Source organism: Mus musculus, chromosome 9, assembly GCF_000001635.26.
Source record: "Mus musculus strain C57BL/6J chromosome 9, GRCm38.p6 C57BL/6J".
NCBI classification, from domain to species: Eukaryota; Metazoa; Chordata; class Mammalia; order Rodentia; family Muridae; genus Mus; species Mus musculus.
In genome coordinates, this window is record NC_000075.6 from 91,377,440 (window position 1) to 91,395,290 (window position 17,851).

The following is a 17,851-nucleotide window of genomic DNA, read 5'->3' on the forward strand; positions in this document are numbered from 1 at the left end:
CTGCCTTGATTTGGACCCTGTGCTTTAAGCTCAAAGACAAACTTTCCTAATTCTTGGAGGCACCTGAGTATTCAACTGTTCATAGGACTCTGCTCAACTTCTCCCGGAGTCGTCATAGGTATAAGCATAACCTAACACCGCTCGCTCACCTCCAGGAAGATGGAGGCAAAGCTCAGCACTCTGGAAGGAGGAGGGTGGTGGGGAGTTACAGGGAAGAAAAGAATCCGTGCCTGGGTCAGAGCGCATGAGCAACAGAAGCGTGAAATGCTATTGGGATTGGGGGAGGGAGCGAAGGAGGGAGAGGAAAGGAGGAGGAAGAGGAAGAGGAAGAGGGAGAGAGGGAGAGGGAAGTAGGGGGGAGAGAGAGAGAGAGGGAGAGAGAGAGAGAGAGAGAGAGAGAGAGAGAGAGAGAGAGAGAGAGAGAGAGAGAGAGAGATCTTGTCATCACTGACGTCGGTCCGGACCACCGGCCAATAGGCGACACAGGCAATTGTTCTCACGGTGGCCCGGGGCCGCGGCCCCGAATCTATTCATTTCCTTAAGCGTTCAGCCGCCGCCTCTGTAGTGCCCGGGGTTTCACACGGACATTAAAGACTGAGAAAACAGAAAGGAGGAGGGGGCAAACCCCAAACTTAAAAAACAAACAAACAAACAATCTCCGCCACTTTGCATAAGTTTCTCTCTCTCTCTCTCTCTCTCTCTCTCTCTCTCTCTCTCTCTCTCTCTCTCTCTGTCTCCTCTCTCTCTCCTCTCTCTCTCTTCCCTTTTCGTCTTTATCGGTTGTCCTTTCTTTGCACTATCACACTGCAGTAGCATTGGTGGCTGCCAGACCGAGGTGCAGCAGGCGGTCCTTTCCGGGCCCAGTGGGACATTGAAATTATTATATACACGTCTAGGACGCTTTAAAATCACTACCTCTTCCAACTTCACCACCTCCGAAATGACCCCTCCTATCATCTCCATCTTTGGCTTGGGAGCACCCCTTGGTGTTGGTGGACAAAGTAATCTGGAGATAAGGGTCTTACACCTCTGCAGCAGAGGCCGTGCCCCCAGGCACCCACAGACTCAGCCCTGCTGCCTTTCCCACCTACCCCATTATCGCTACCCCTTTCCAGCGCATGGCGCGGCAGGGGATTCGGCAGAACTGCAGCCCAGCCGGACGAAGGCGGAGGCTTTTTGACTTTGCTTGGTCTGCCAGCTTCACTGCTGGCACCGACCGGCTCAAGATCCCAGCACCGACTGCCAGAAACCTAGATGCGGCTGGGCAGAGTGTGTCCCCGGGGTCCGGGGAAAGTGCGAAGCCCACGCCACCGCTTCTCATGCACGTTATTTGTCTCGACAACAGGTAGCAGCTGTGGACACCATGGGCCCCAGCTCGCCGCTTCTTCGAACCCCTCCGTGCTTCCGGGCCTTCACGAGCAGCCTCCTCAGGCCTCCCACAGCCGTCCTTTGAACGGACTCCTGCGTCTGGGGATCCCTGGAGACATGTATGCGAGGTCGGAACCTTTTGCACCAGGGCCTATGGCCCGCAGCGACACTCTGGCAACAGCCACAGCCCTGCACGGTTATGGCGGCATGAACCTGACCATGAACCTCACCGCACCCCATGGCCCTGGAGCCTTTTTCCGCTATATGCGCCAGCCCATCAAACAGGAGCTCATCTGCAAGTGGCTAGGGGATGACAGCCCGATGTCCCCGCGTCCCTGCTCCAAAACTTTCAGCACCATGCACGAGCTGGTCACGCACGTCACTGTGGAGCACGTCGGTGGCCCAGAGCAGGCTAACCACATTTGCTTCTGGGAGGAGTGTCCGCGACAGGGCAAGCCCTTCAAAGCCAAATACAAACTTGTAAATCACATCCGCGTGCACACGGGCGAGAAGCCCTTCCCTTGTCCTTTCCCAGGGTGTGGGAAGGTCTTTGCTAGATCAGAAAATCTCAAAATACACAAACGAACACATACAGGTCAGTACTCAGTGCTGTCTGCGAGCCCTGGGACACAGACCCTTGGGTCTGAATTTTCTTAAGTTCCAATTGAGGGGAGGAGGGAGGTATTTTGGTATTCTTTCCATGAGCCAGATTTATAAAGCGGTAATTAACAGCTTCTGCTCCTAGACTCACCGTTTTCTGGAGGCTGTCTGGGCAGAGTGGCTCCAGAGTTCTGGGGTCCCTGTTGGTAAACTGGTGTTTCTAGCTTAGAGCTTTGATTTTATTTAGGATCTGGAGATTGAACCCTAGGCTATATCGCCAGTCCCAGTAGTTTGGTTTTAAGACATATTTTAAGCAGCATGGCTTCCCCCAAAGTCTTAAAGGAAATGGGAACAATTGCCTCACACTTACAGATTACTATTGGAAACTCTTCTTCCTTTTAGCCCCACCATCACCTGGACTGAGGGGTCATCTGACCCTTAATACCTTCTTTAGGATTTATGAGCCTTGGGGGCCTACTTTTGACTTGTTTTTGTGTTGCTAGCTCCACAGAAGGGACTTTTTTTGGTAACCCTCATTCTTATTTTAGTAGAGACCCAACGGGACCCACTGTCTTAAATGTCATTTACCGAGTTGTTAAGTGAAATAGGGACATGTGTCAACCACATCTGTTAGCTCTAGTTAACAGAAAGAAAAGGAGCTCGGTGAAGGAGCCTGGGAGTTGAACTCTTCTGGCCAGAAGCATCTAATTAATACAATTGCAAGAAGAAAGTTTTCACACTTTCAGAACAGCCTGTGAAGTTACATTAATTAGTTTAGCAGCCACCGTTTGACTCTCCTTACTCCCCCCCACACACACACCCCTCCTCGCTTGAAGTTTAAGAAGTCAGCGTCTTCTCCCCTCCCCCATCTTGGAGGCGGGAAATGGGAAGAATGATGCAGAGATCAGAAGAATTCCATCTTGGTACTCTAGTTTTGCAGGCGGTAGCTTCCCTTTCTACAATTCTTGTTAGAACAGCAACCCTTTTCAGAGTCCAAGTCCCCGATAGTTGCAGTACCCGGTAAGAAGCTTGCTAAATCTTCCCACAAACTGCCTTCTCCATGAGGTTTTAGTGGTAGAACACTGGCATAGGCTGAGGCAAGACCAAAGTCCAGTTTGGGCTCTTGTTCTTTATTCCCCTAGCATGTCAGCAAACATCTTGTACGGCTTTCTAAAGCACGTTATGAGCTCTTCCCCCCACTCTCTCTCATCCCTTTGGTCCCCTCTCTTCCCGAGTTATATCCCCAGGGACAGAGGAATAAGTAAGACCAGGATTCCAGACCTCAGACTAGCTGCTCCAGAGGCTGGCTGCCAGCACCGGGAAAGTGGATGCGCAATCCGGGGCTGGAGAAAGAACTCATCTTTAATGACAGGGATTTTGAAGCAAACAAACTTATACTGCTCTTTGCCGGCCCACTGTTTGAAGTCTGTGAAGCAGAAAATGGTTAAATTCTTAGCGTAATCGACCTACATCAGAGAAGCAAAAGTGTGCCTGGCTGGCTCTCAGGTTTGCTTGGACTCAAGGCAGAATTCTGCGCGTTCTTTTCGGCCTCTGTCCTAATTCATTACAGCTTGGGTTTAAAAAAAAATGAAAGAGAGAAAGAAAGAAAGAAAGAAAGAAAGAAAGAAAGAAAGAAAGAAAGAAAGAAAGAAAGAAAGAAAGAAAGAAAGAAAGAAAAGAGAAAGAAACCAAACCATAGAGCCTTCCCTGTTCCGGTGTCTCCCTCAAACCTCCTAAGTAATGGGAAGAAAAGGAGGAGGCAAAACAGCAACAAAATGTTTCTCAAATGGCAATAGAACTCTCTACAAATTATTCATGAAGACAGTTTTCGATTCAACAGGAAAATAATTGCCTTTTCAAATATTAATGGCGTTTCATTTCCTTGAGTCGCGGAAGCGGCGATCAGGAGCAGATTTCTTAGCTGAGATTCTCCCGAATGTGACTTCCAGGCCTGGCTCTGGAGGCAGCGGGTGAAGAAGGTTTCACTCTGTGGCTGTGACAGAGACCGGGGAACAATGGTAGGGCGGCGAGGGGAGACGCGGGCCAGGAGCGCGCGCCCGGTCAACCTCCCAAACTGGCGCGCCTCCCGGAACCCCCGGGGCCCGGGCTCTCCCCACTTTTCCCCCGCAGTCAGTCAGCCCTCGCGGAGGGCGAGGGGGGTGCAGGCCCGGCTCCCGGGCCGCTCTGGGGCGGAGTCAGGGCGAAAACAGATCCAGCCACAAGTGCCAGAAAATGGCGCTGGCCTAGAGGCCCCCGCAGGCCGGCGAACTTGGCGCCCGCGCTGACCGAGGCTCTGCTCGCTCTGAAGCCCGGGCCGAGGACCAGGACCGGGGCCAAGGCCCCAAGCCGGGGTCGGGAGGCTCGCGGCCTAGGCCTCCAGCCTGGCCTCCCTCGGGTCGTTCCGCGGGACCCAGGCCCGGCCCCGCGCCGCAGGGTCCACCCTCCCACCTAGAGCGTCTCTCGGGGGAGATGGGGGAGGGGAAGGGGAAGGGGTGGCGGGGTGGCGGGGCGGCGGGGGTGGGAGGGTCGTGGCGCTCGGAGCCCAGGGCGCCTCCTGCAGCAGGGCTACGCTAAGGCCCGCCTGCACCCGGCCTCCCAGGGGCCTGCTCACTCCCCGGTACTGATGCGTCTAGGCTCGGTACCTGTTCTTTTTTCTTCCCCGTTTCTCGTCTGGAGCGAAATACTCGTCTAGTTTACGCGACGAGACATTGGAATGGGATATGTGGCAGCAGAATCCCCCCCCCCCCAACTCCGTGAGGGAATTCTATCTTCAAAGTCTAACCTCAAACTCTATCCCTCAACCCACAAAAACCTTCATTTGTAGGTTGCAATTGATTTTTTTTTACAAGTTATTTTATGAAGAAAAAAAATAAAATAAAAAGAGGGAGGAGAGAGAAAAGTTTGGGTTTTCCAAACGCTGGTGGAGTCAAAGGAGAGAGATCTGGGGACAAATAGGGACACTGATTTGTTCATTATACATCTCCAATGTTTCGTAAGACTGTGCCTTGTCCTGTGAAAATGGCAGCGGGCAACATCTTCCAGAGGACCCTAGTGTACCAGCTCTACTACCGCGAGGGTGAGCACCATCAGTGGGCAGTGTGAGGGAGACGGGTTCGCCTGATTTTTTGCCTAAGCCAAAGGCAGGTTACATGCAAACCTCTATTTAAATCTGAGCGCCAGTGCCACGGCGGAATGGAGACTGTTGATTATATCAGGGAGTCTTCCCTGCAAACCGGGAAAGAAGCGATCACAAAGCCAACAGAGGCTCATCTTGTGTTCAGTCTTATGCTAGAGAAGTTTTAGCACCCCTGATCACCCCCAGGACCTTCAGTTGCTAAGATCACAGACACCTCTCCCTTTCCTTTTCGAAACAACCTCAGCTGAGCCAGAGATTTAGGGTTCTGGCTTCTGGGAGGGTCTGTGGTGGGAGTGGGGGTCATTTTCTCTTCCATAGAGCAGCAAATTCAAGCAGCAAGAAACTCCTGGACCGAGCCTTCCTCCAACCAATATTCCCAGCTTTGTGTGCGTTCTGGCCTTCCTGAATTTTGCCTAGACCTGCGGTATACCCGGTGGGCCTGGCCTGCTCCTAGCAGCCACTCACCCGAAGCTTGCCACAGTCAGGGCCGTGATTTCAACAGATTTAAGATCCCTCCTGGCCTGAACCGATTTTCATTTTCATCTATCAGCCTCTGGGCTCCTCTGGCCTGCGAGGTGGAACAGGCGGGCGGGTAATTGTCTGGGGAGGATCATAGACCTGGAATTGTCAGTTTGGACTGAGAGGGTCCCCTCTACACTCGATAAGGTCTCCGCGACACTGCTGGATCCGTATATTAAATAAATATTAATATTAAATAAATATTAAAATCGGCGAACACTATCTCGAGGAATTTCGGATAGACTAGGCAAGATTTGAAGAATGTTGGAGCATATTTGCCTTCAATGGGTAAAGTGGAAAGGAGAGGGGACTCTATTTTCTGGAAAATAACCTTTGGGGTGAATCGTTGCTCAGAACGTTTCTCACACTGCGCACACGCATGTGCATCCGCCGCTGTTCATCCTTTCAAATCCTTCCGTTGTTTGGCACTTGAACAAAACCTACTTTAGAAAACACTTTGGACCAGGCTGGAGTATGCGTCCGGCGGATTGCTGGGCATGGCTCACTAGGGCAGAGACAGATGGCTTGGGCAGTAACTTCAAATCCAGAAAATCTGAGCTTCTCAATAGCCTCGATTCCATGGGTAAAGGTGCTTCTGTCTCCACATAGATAAAAGTTGGAGGAAAACAACCTGCCTGGATAAGGATTCTCAAGAATGGAAATGACTATGATGGAGTCATTGTCGCTCCTCCTCCGACGCCCCCACCCCCGTCCCTAGGCCCAGGACGGGGAGGAGTTGGGGTTGCACTCTGTAGGACTGGGCTTCATTTCCTCGCGGGGTGGGGGAAGGGTGTCAGACCTAATGCACAGGGGAAAGTAATTTCTGAAAATCTTCTGTGGGTCTTTTGCTGAAAACAAAAGAGCAATGGGGGTGGGGTGGGGGCGGTTTACAATACTGAGATTGGGACACAGCCCACATCCTACTAACATCTCTGCGTTACCTCCCCCCAGGCGAGAAACCTTTCAGATGTGAGTTCGAGGGCTGTGAGAGGCGTTTCGCCAACAGCAGCGACCGCAAGAAACATTCGCACGTGCACACGAGCGACAAGCCTTATATGTGCAAGGTGCGCGGGTGTGACAAGTGTTACACGCACCCCAGCTCTCTGCGAAAGCACATGAAAGTTCATGGTCGCTCACCGCCACCCAGCTCTGGCTACGACTCGGCTATAACGTCTGCTCTCGCGTCGCCCTCGTTAGAAAGCGGCCGTGAGCCCTCAGTGGCTTGCTCTGCGGCGGTGGTTGTGCGTGGCACAGACGTGAGCGAATGGTACGTGTGTTCGGGCGCCTGGACCAGTGGTGGCTGACTCTGCAGCGCCCCCACCCCAGCCTATCGTCGCCACCTCTGGGCCCAGCTGCAGCCACCGCCGCCTCCAGTATCAGGGCTGCTGCTTTCCAGCGAGCTGCTCTGGTTTACGCCGGTCTAGGCCCGGCCACTGAGGCTTCAAGAAGTAGACAAGGAACGAAGGGAGGGAGAGTAGAAGGGCAGACAAGCAGATAGACCACCATTAAAAGTTATTGAATATGCTGATACTAGATCACTATATGAAAACATAAATGCAGTCATTCTATAGTCATATCCTGTATGCACTTTGCCCATGGAACCAATGTCCAAGATAAATAGATTAAAAACAACAACAACAATAACAACAAAACTTATTAAAATTTATTCACAATTTTGGCAACTGCAAGGTGGCAAAAGTAAAGCTGTACATTTCCCCAGTGGGTGTGGAAGGGTGGAAAACATTTTCCTTGAGACCTGGGCCAGAGCCTTCTCAGACCCCATCACAGGATCCTTTTCCTTTCCTCCCCCTTGCCCATCAATCCTGACCAAGGAGTTCCGAGCCCAGGAGGTGGCAGACAGAATTCCACGGCCATTCTCTTGCAGCCCATTCATCTTTTCTTTCCCCTTCACACACTTCTCCAGCTCCTTAGTTGATCTTGAACAACAACAACAACAACAACAACAGCAGCAGCAGCAAAACAGGCAGATAACAACAACAAAGAAACACAGAAGTCCTGCATGCTCCAACCACCTCAGTAAGGGAGATAAGCAAAGATGTGTTCTTCCCTTCTCTTGGGATGGTACATACCTCCAACCCTAATGCCTGTCAGAGCACACAGATAAGCCTGTTCTGTCAGACCTCAAACTCAATTGACATTTTATACTTGCAGTGGGGAGTGAGTGCGAAACAATAGGAAGTACAGACAAAGGGACGGCTAGAAGGCTTTCAAGAATTCAGAGTTGTGAAGCTTCCAGGATTCTTTTTCCCACCCCCCTCCCATTTGTTTGGGCACTGCTGGCTATGGAACCTCATAGGTGCTTGAGCAGGGGACACAGAGCTGGCTGATGTCATAACTGGATCAAGCTCTCCACAGTCCAGGATGTGACTTAGAGAACAGCATCTGTGCTCTAATGGCTGTCAGAAGACACCAATGTTAGTCATATTTAAAAAGTTTATGGGCACAGGATAAATAAAGTACAAGAACAAGTATTATACAGGCAAACACCCAGTGGGTCTAAAGAGTTGAAGGTATTTGATATGCTGGTTATGAAGTTCTGCGGGGGGGGGGGGTGCAGATATTCATAGAGATGGAGAGCAAAGCCTCTGTAAGTGATGTGAAGGGAGCACTGGGCCTTGCTCCTAGTCTGCCGCCCTCTCTAGGGAAGGAGGAGCTGCTTCCCAATCCTAGCTGAGATTTAAAGAAACAAAAACACCAAGAGAAAGAGAATGGTAGCAAAAAAGGAGAAAGGAGTGTTGTCAGACTTGTCCAGTTCACAAAAAAATCTGAAATAAATGACAAATAAATCTGGGGGGGGGGGGGGAGCAGGGAAGGGAAACGTTTTTGCTCAAAAGAAAGTCCCTAGGAACTCAGTTTAACAACCTGAGCCCGAGGCTGGGGGATAACTCTCTGGTAGACTCTTGCCTACATCCCATGAAGCTTTCTGATTATCCCCAGTGCCACCAAAAAATAGACACATTGGATAGAATAAAAGCTGGACCAACAACTCTTAGTATGAGAAACCCCTACTGCATTGTCTTCTAGTCCTCCCTTCCCAGAATCCAGTGGAAAAGTCTCCCTCCTGTCCCACAGACTCCACAATTTCTATCCAATACAGTAACCAACCATCTTGGCCAGAATGGGGTTGTTTTTCTTACTACTAATAAAACCCAGTATCTTTCGAATGCATCGCCAGTGAACCGGTTGCTGAGTTACAACGGGGTCCAAAGTCAGCTTAGTTTACATGGACAGTTGGGAAGCAAAGAACTTGTTCTCATGGGCAAGCACTAACCTTGCTGCCATGGCAAGTAGAACCTTTGAGGGACTTTTAAAACTGTCCCTCCTCATCCAATACTCCTTTCTCTTCTGTTTCAAAACATCTAGTTTTGCCTTCCACCCAATCCAACATAAATGAAATAAAAATGTTTGGCCGGTCACTAATCGCCTTTAATTTTTCATTTGCTTGTTACAGATGTTGCTTGCAAGGTAATCTTGCCCTGCGCAGCTGAGCGCCCGCATCTTGCGCCTGCGACATCAAAGGGCTCTCTCACAAAGCAGTGTTTCTTCGCCACGGTGCATCTTCATGGTAAGTTAGGATTTCTATGGCAATGGGCAAGTCTCACTGAAATCCTGAAAGGCCGATCCTGGAGCCCGTCCAGGCTTTTCATTAAGGACATAATATTTACGTCTAACAGGCCTTTTTTCTTGTGTATACAAGTATATATTTTTGTTTGACGCGGACTAAATCATTTTCATTTAATTTCCGGTAAACAAAACCCACGCGAATGGGCACTTGTTCCCGATCATAATAAAAATGGATAATAATGCGAGGGAAGAAAAGGGCCGCTTGAATCGCCGCTCAGCTCTCTTTGTTTCTGCTTTCTGCGGTGATCAGAGGGCGTATTTGGGTTTGATGGCGAGTTTCTAAAGGCGAGGAAATGGTTTGTAAGAGGGAAAAGAAAAGGAGAAAGGTCCAATCAAGCTCGGGTTGTTCAAAGAGTCGCGTTTTGGGGTTGAAAGTGTGAGTTTGACGGTGCATCAGCATGCCGCGTTAGGCTCGCCATGGAAATGCGCGCGGGGAGCGGCCGCTTCAAAGGCGGCACACTTCACTGCGGACACTCTATTAAGATACATTTGCGCTGACCTTTGCTTTCACGCCATTTAATACTGTCACTGTGCTCTCCAGTATATACTTCCTCCCAGGACCTGTCTTGCCAGTGTTTAGGGGTTCACTATACATCCTAATGTAGCGGGCTTTGGCACCCGGGATTCTTTCAAGAAAGGGAGGAGGAACCGGACCCGAACATCTTGACAGCGCCCATAGGCTCCAGAGTCAGAGTAAATGACTAGGGCATCCTGAGAAGCTTACCAAGGGAGCATCCCCAGTTGAGTTGTGTGCAACAGAATGAGGATTTAAGACGAAGGTGGCCAACTTGGGGGAAGTATGGGAACTGTTAACTATGCCTCGGGGACAGTTAGTTTCCCTGTGTTCCCCAGAGGTGCCATACTGCTTCCTAACCCTAGAAGTCTCTCAGCCCCTTAAGCTTTTCCTCTGACGTGCCACTGTGTGGTATCCTTAGGTCTGGGCTGGCTTTTGGGTACAAACTGAAAAGCCCAAGGCCAAGGGGATGGGGAAGATGGCAGCAAAGTTAGAAGTCCATGTTCCCTTAATTGTCTTGTTGTTTATTTTATCCAAGTACCCTAGTGAATAGGGGAAAAATAAACACGGTGGAAAAAAATCAAACAGTAGAGTCTTCTTTAGTGCCCGTCCTTGTGGTTGAATAAAAAGGATGGTCTGCCTTCTATTGAGCTGAGAAATCTTTGAAGTGGGAGTTATTATCTGAGACATTCCTGCTTGTCGTCCTAACAACGCTGGTGAAATGTAAAAGGTTCTTTGTCAGCGATTTGTTCTCCTCTCTGTCAAACTCACTTTGCCCCATTGGTTCCAAACCATTGCTAAAGAGATAAAATCAAATTTCTTTAAAAAGAAAAAGAAGAAGAAGAGAAGAAAAGAAAAGAAAAAAGACCCCTACACTCCACCAGTAGATAACTTTAGGAATAAGTTTTGCTATGAGGGACCCTCCCTCCCCCAAAGCAACAAAAAAAAAAAAAAAAAAAACAAAGCAAAACAAAACCCACAAAACCATTGTGTAGTTTCAGTCCTGGTGATGTGTGTAGATGTGGGAAGGCCGTTTGCACAAACACTGGTACTTTAGGTAATGCAAGAAGGAAAGAGGTAGAGGGTGAGTGTACCAAGTCGATGCTCTGGATGGTCCTGTGACCGTGCATTCTGTCCTTGCCTGCATCCCATCCACCCAGATTTACTAACTGGATGAATTTTGCTGGAGATCACTTCAGCTCCAAATAGTCCCACTTGGGATATTTGGAACTTAAGCCTGAATACAGGTAATGTTAAAGCTTTCCCCTTTTCCAAGAAACTTCTGGTATAAATAGATCCACTGTGTTTCCTAACCATTAGCAGCAATCAGCACACCGTTTCTGTCATTTAATCTAAAGGATGGTAGCATAAGGGAGAGAAACATTTTAATATCCCCCCCCCTTTTTTTTCCTAATCATCTTGGAGTTCAGAAGGTTTGGTTTACATGATAGTGGGGAAAAAATGCATGCACGTGCCTCCTCCCTCCCTATGTGCACTTCTTCATTTTATAGTGTGCCTAGAATGGAAACTTTGCCCCTGGTCAGGTTTTCTAGACCTCCTATTGTAGTTTTAAAGGTGATGAAAATAGATAAGGATGTTCCCATCACCCTGCTCCCTGTGCTTACTAAATGATTTGTGAAGAACTGTCCCCAAGTTGTAACCCATGTACTCCCTTAGAGTTGCTGCAAAATGTCTCTTATATTGATGTTGTTTGTTTACCTGACTCTCCATATGTCTGTTTGTATTGCCAATTTATGGGGAAAATGTAATGATTGCAATGAAAGTGAATTATACATCCAGGCAGATCTCTTATAGTCATAACTGACATAAACACAAGTCTGAGTCAACTGTAAGATTATTCGTACCTTGTCTAGCTACACTGTGATTTTAAAATCTTTCCCCTTAACAGCAGTTAAGTTATGAACTAATTTGAAGGGGAAAAAAGTTGTTGTGTATATTTGTCAGTGGTTGTTGAATAAAGTTCAAAGCTGAGGCATAATCTCCTTGAAAACATGTACCTGTGAGTTAAATAAAATAATTTTTCTCCCTCCAAAACACTCTGGATGTGTAGCTTCTTTTTGCTGTGTTATTTGGAAATAAAGGATTTGATGTTTTCTTTCCTCCTTGGAATCTCAGTGTTCATTTATTACTTCATAACCTTAGAAATGATTTGGGGCTCTCGTACAGCCTGTAGCTCTTCCTCTTCCTTATCATTCTTCACGGTTTGGCAGAATTATCTTTGGGGCCTAGCCACTTGAGATAGCAAAATGAGGGATCAGACAAAACAATGATCAGAGCAGAGATCTCTCCGGCCACAATCTAACCTCAGTGACATCAATGGCAGCAACTGATTTACATTTCTGAAGAGGAAAGATAAATGGATGCTCAGTGGCCTGTGTGGTAAGCAGGTCGGCCAGCAGCTAAGGAAGCATCTCTGACTTCTAGCAGACGACCTGGGAACTCATAAGAACTGCACAAACTCAGAAAAAGAGAGAGGATCGGCCCCAAACTCTGTCCAAACTGATGGACAAACTGCCTTAGGCAGAGCAGCTTGCAGGGGTCTTGCTAAAAACTCTAGGTGGGCAGAGAAACCCTCGGGGGGTCTCTGAAGGTTCCTAACATTAAGGCTGAAAAGATACAGTCCAACGACTGGCTGTTCTTTCAACCGCTCTTGGGATCTTTGGTGAGTTTTTATCCCTGTGTCTATATCTGGCTTGCCACTTTCCCCAAATGTGTCAGACTAATTTAAACCACCAGAACCAAAGTCCACTGTGGTCTCTGCTTACAGAAGCCAGTTTCCGTTTCCAGAAGTTCCGTTTCATGACTCCTTCACAGAAGTCACATTATTGTCTAGCTCCTTTCTCATGGCTGAGAAGCCGGGTCTGACGATTCTCCTGACTGCAGTGAAGAATTGGTGCAGTGGGAGACAGACAGATACTCTCATGAGAATGGTAGGTCTCCTTCGATACTATCTTAGACAACTAGCTGAAAGACGGTATTCCAAGAGGGAGGGGATGATGAACTAGAAAGGGAGAAGACAGGCACTTGTGAACAGGAGAAAGGGCAGCCCTGAAGGGAGGGAAGACTTGATACAATTGTGTGACACTGGAAAGGAGGAGGTGCTTGGGCATCAGCTTCTCTGGTTTCTGTCCAGAAAACTCTCAGCCCATTGGATGAGGGACAGGGATATCACCTCTTACTTTGACTCTGTGGCCTCTAGGAAATAGTACTTTAAGCAGCACAATCAGTGTGGTGCAGAAATGGTTAGGGATGAAACCATATTCTCATCTAAGGCTCTCCCAGATCCTAATTCTATTGTGTCTTGGTAGCCTGAAGTTTTCCCAGACTCTAGGATTGCCCATCGAGGACTAGAGAAGAGATTCTTAGCCATCCAACCTACAGCTTCATATTCCACCCAGACTAACACTGGCAAAGCAGCACTTCATAGAAAGGAAAGAAGAAAGGGTATTTGGAAGGTGGCTGCCTTTGCATCCAGTAGGTTTTTGGAAAAGATCTGCCTTTGAAACTTCCTGGTCACAGCACAAGAACTGAGGGTAGTAGCGGAGAAAAGAGGAACTCAGCTCAAGGGAATTACCACTTCCTTTTAGATTTGTTAAAGTCCATCCATCCATCCATCCATCCATCCATCCATCCATCCGAGGGGAAGGTTGCAACCTCTGTGGATTGAACTCTCTGGTCTCCAAGTGACCATGACAAACCTCACTCTAGAATTACTTCATAAATTTTCTAGGGCAGTTACCCACTCACAAGTGACAACTGGCTAAGGTGGCTTAGGAACACAGTCTGCTTATGATACCTCTCTTTGAGCAATTCAGCCTTGTTATTCCAATCCTTGTTATGCCATAGGAGAAGGCCAGTTCCAAATTCTTCTGGAAGCATAGTAGCATTAGAAGGGAAGAGGCAGTCTGTTTGTTGATTACTAGCCCCAGATCCTTACAAATGACAGAGATTCACTTTCATTCAATTCCCATATCTTTAAAAACAAGCAGATCAACATCTTTCAGTAGATTTTTTAAAAATCAAATATTATTTCATTTTTAGTAAACTGGAGTGTTAAGTATGGCGATCCTTGAAACGTTTGGAGATGGATGCTAGTCACAGCTGATGCTCCTTTACTCCATTTTCCTCAGAAGTGTTCCAAGCTCCTCACGGAATTAGATGGCTGTTTGAGGACTTTTCTACAGCAATATGGAAACCTTAGAGATCCTAAGCCTTATGGCACTTTGTGCCATTCTTAGACATCCTTGAGAATTGGCTAGAATTCTGAGGCTAGTATAATTTTACTTTTCTGAGATTTTTTCAGATCCTGGTATAGCCCAGCACTGAAGTAGATACATAATCTTTTTAAAGACCAAGTAAAATTAATGAGGATAGCCTTTTCTTTCAGTATAGAGTAACTCTGACGAATCTGATAGCTTTAATATCACTCTTACGACTTATTAAGAATTGATATTGTACTGAACTCCACAGCCCCATGTGCCCTGGTGTTGATTTTTTTAAATTGTTAAGTCTCGGTAGATTATTGTGCATCCCATGTGGGCTCCTCAAGATTTTGTGAAGGTCAGAGAAAAAGCAAGGAGGAAGTGAGAGCCAGCTAAGGGCGGGTCAATTGGAGACAAAAGTCAGACACACATATATTCTTTCTAGCAAGGTGTGAGCACATGTTTATCAATCAGGGCTTCATTTTATTAAATCTTCCTTGCAGGAAAAATGATATCTTAGTCGTCCAGTAGCCAGTTGTTCTAAACTATTATTTTCTGCTTGTCATTGGCTTCTTATCTGGTTGTCCAGCTAGTTTGACCTTTTCACCCAAATGTCACCAGTGAAGAGAATAAAGAACTTTCCCCCAACGTTACTGAGATCAGGCTCCAAAACCACTCAGGAAAGGAGAGGTTCCCTAGACAACTGGCAGAAGGTGCGTCCAAGGCTTTGCCCCTCTAAACAGTTCAATGGTTTCCCAAATATCCAAAGCAGTTTTTTGAAAAGGAAGAGAAATTAGAAAGAAAACTGCCTCAGGGTGAAAGTTAATTTAATGTCACTATGTTCAGTAAAATAGATTTTGAAATTGCATCACCTATTTTTTTGTCATTTAAAAGAACCAAAATGCCAAGAGACAAGATAGGTCGATTCAAAATAAAGGGGTCGGGGAGACCTGATAATGGAGAGACAGTCCTGGGCAATGTTTGTGGAAGGGAAGTAAAAGAATTTGCTAACTACATAGCTTTGCTCTACTGCTGCAGAATAATGACAGAGCAGGTAGACTAGCTAACCCTACACAACATCACCAGATAATGTCTGTAAATATCAGAAGGATAGGTGGTTTTTACACTGTTTTGTTTTGTTTTGTTTTTGTTTTTTGTTTTTAACTAACTAACTGTCTGGCCTATGGACCCTCGAGTTAGTCAGATGGGGCAGCAGGGTTTTCTAAAACCATTAAGAAACTACAGACAGTACAAGGTCCCTTGTTTGTCATTTCCAAGAGTTTTCAGAGGGTTTAATATCCCTCCAGGTCTTGTATTCATCCATCATCCATGTATCAATACAAGTTTTTTTTTTTAAGAGTACCAGAACTTTGAAAAAGATGTTTTACCTGGAAAAAATATGTATACATGTCTCGTTGTAAATCATACAAAGTACATCTGCCTCTTTTATTTAATTCCTCTAAGGGGGGAGGGAGGGAGGGAGGGAGGGAGAGAGAGAGAGAGAGAGAGAGAGAGAGAGAGAGAGAGAGAGAGATTTCTGATCATCTAAGTAATTGCTATTTGCAATATGGATACTTTGACCTGGCAAACATGTTTCAAATATATTATATTATAAGAACTCTCCTAAATTTTCTGCTGCTTTGTCTATTGAGTAAGAATCCAGTAGTGAAATGTTTCCTAGTGCCCCCAAATCCTGCCAACTCTCTTTCAACTAAAATACTGTTGTGGAAAATCAGCCTCCTTTAAGTGTGAAATATCATTTCATTGTAAAAAGTTTTTTGTTTTTTGTTTAAAAGAAGTGGTAATCCAACTTCCGGAAAGTGTTCTGAATTCTTTCACCAGACCCTTTTAAAAGGGGATTAGCGGGGCTTTGGGAGCAAAATCCTTCTGTTTTATTCAACCTCTGATTTTATGTTATAATTACTGCTTGTAAAGGCTCCAGGATTAGTATGCAGCCACTGTCAGGACATGAGGCAGGTGCTGTTCTAATGGTTCAGCTTTTTAATTAAGAAAAGAGGTAAGAAAAATCGAATCATAAAAACACTTTTGTGGGAGCTGAGAGCTTTGCCACTACGGCATGAATAAAGCCTTTATACCTTCCACTGACAGGTCAGCCACTGAGGCCATGACTTACGACCTTTTCAGGGCCAGACAATAGTTAACTGCTTTCTCACCTTGTCCCCACAGACAGATCTTATGGAAATTGCCGTAAGTAGGTAAGTAGCTTGACTTCCACAAAAGATAGGCAGTTAGAATGAATATATGTCTAGATTGAAATGCTCGCTCTTAGGTCCTTACTACAGGTCTCTTGTTCTCTGGATCCCTTCTCATGGATGGGGGAGGAGTGAACGTGGGAGGCACGGAAAATAGGTGGGGTAATGGAATCTGCAGGGTACCAGTGCCATGGCCAAGGTAGACTCCTCCTCCATCCTGGGGGGGGGGGGCGACAAATCAAAGAAAGGTTACAGAAGCCCAGGCTGCAGCTGCAGGGCTTTCTGTCTTAGGTTTTTCTTCTAGAAAGACAAGTTGGCAGGAACATTTCATAACCTTCTTGGGGCAGTTCCACTAACAGTAGGTGTGCCTGGGTCCTTCTGCCCCAGCTATCACAAAGTGAACTTCACCTGTGAATTAAAATGTTCTTGCTATATCATAAGTTCTAGAGGCCTCTCCTGATACTGAATCTGGAGCCTTCACAGCATTTTAGGTCTCTAGACTCTTTAATGTCCTAATTTGCGTCCTACTCAGCTTTGCCGGAAGTCCAGAGACCACAGGTGGACTCTCTCCTGTCCTCTGGCTTCGGTGAAACACCATACAACCCTTTTCTCCCTGCCTGCTCAGGCAGGAACTTTGACTGGTGACCTGGTCCTGGGCCAGCAACTCAGGCCTGGGTCTTCCGAGGGAGGCCAGGACGGTCCTGGGCCCTACCAGAGAACAATGCAAGTATTAGGATATCAGCTGCCCTCGCAATGATCACGCGTTCAACGATTTTGTTTTCACGGCTGAAGGGGCTTTTTTCCAATGTAAATCAAGCGCTTTAGTTATTAAGGCTGAACACTAATCTCCAACAACCTTGACATAATGTGGCCGGGCGCGCTGGCCCACTTCGCACCTGCAGTCTGAATAGGGCTCCTTGTCAATGGGGGACACGCTTGTTGCCCCTGCTTGCAAAGGAGGGGAGTGAATAAGTCAAGCTTTGTGAATGCCCATGCGCGCTCTCCCTCTTGCCTTTGATCACCGAAAATGTCTTCTAATTTGTCCCTTTTTCATTGTAACAACGTTTTCAAGGCCCTTTCTATTTTTCCAAACCCTATCTTTATAAAGAACATAAATCGCGCCCCGAAAACAAAAGGGGAGCGCCCAGTCTAACTGTCGTTGTCTCTTCGGTGCTTCCTGCAGGTTCTTGCAACTTCTGGAAGGCCCCAATGATCCAAAGCTCCAGATCTGGGCTTTGGGCTTTTTGGAAGGGAGATGGATGAGGAGGAGGAAGAGGAGGAGGAGGAGGAGGAGGAGGAGGAGGAGGAGGAGGAGGAGGAGGAGGAAGCGGGGGGGGGGGGGGAGGAGGAAGAGGAGGACCCAGAGTGGACAGGCAGGAGTGAAAGCGATTCATCCCAAGCTCCTTTACTAAAGCCCAGGGACTGACTTTCCTCCCCAGGTGTTCTTGGTCTCTCCTAACCCAGCAGGGTTCCTAGACTATGTAGAAATGGAAAGGAGCAATTCATTTTTCTCACTTAAAGCAAGCGTGGGACTCCACTCTGGCCACTGGTTTCATAATCCTTTCTGCCCTTCTAACCCTTTCCTTCAATCAGCTGCCATTCTGCATCCCAGGGACTTGGCAAACATTCCAAA

The 17,851-nt window shown here is 47.3% G+C and overlaps 1 protein-coding gene across 36 annotated transcripts in view; it reads left to right on the forward strand.

Moving 5' to 3' along the window:
• Zic4 (zinc finger protein of the cerebellum 4) overlaps positions 1-11,912 on the forward strand; it is a 23,721-nt gene extending 11,809 nt beyond the window's left edge. For 17 of the 36 annotated variants that reach the window (XM_030244259.1, XM_011242719.2, XM_017313291.2 and 14 more), the window contains 2 exons: positions 1,346-1,963; positions 6,575-9,061. In XM_030244259.1, coding sequence (XP_030100119.1) covers positions 1,346-1,963; positions 6,575-6,927 — 971 coding nt within the window. In that variant the 3' untranslated portion in view covers positions 6,928-9,061. Of the gene's footprint in view, positions 1-532; positions 1,964-6,574; positions 9,062-9,095 lie in introns of those variants that run through there. The other 19 variants (XM_030244262.1, XM_030244265.1, XM_006511080.4 and 16 more) reach the window with 5 other exon arrangements.
• The last annotated feature ends 5,939 nt before the right edge of the window (positions 11,913-17,851 follow it).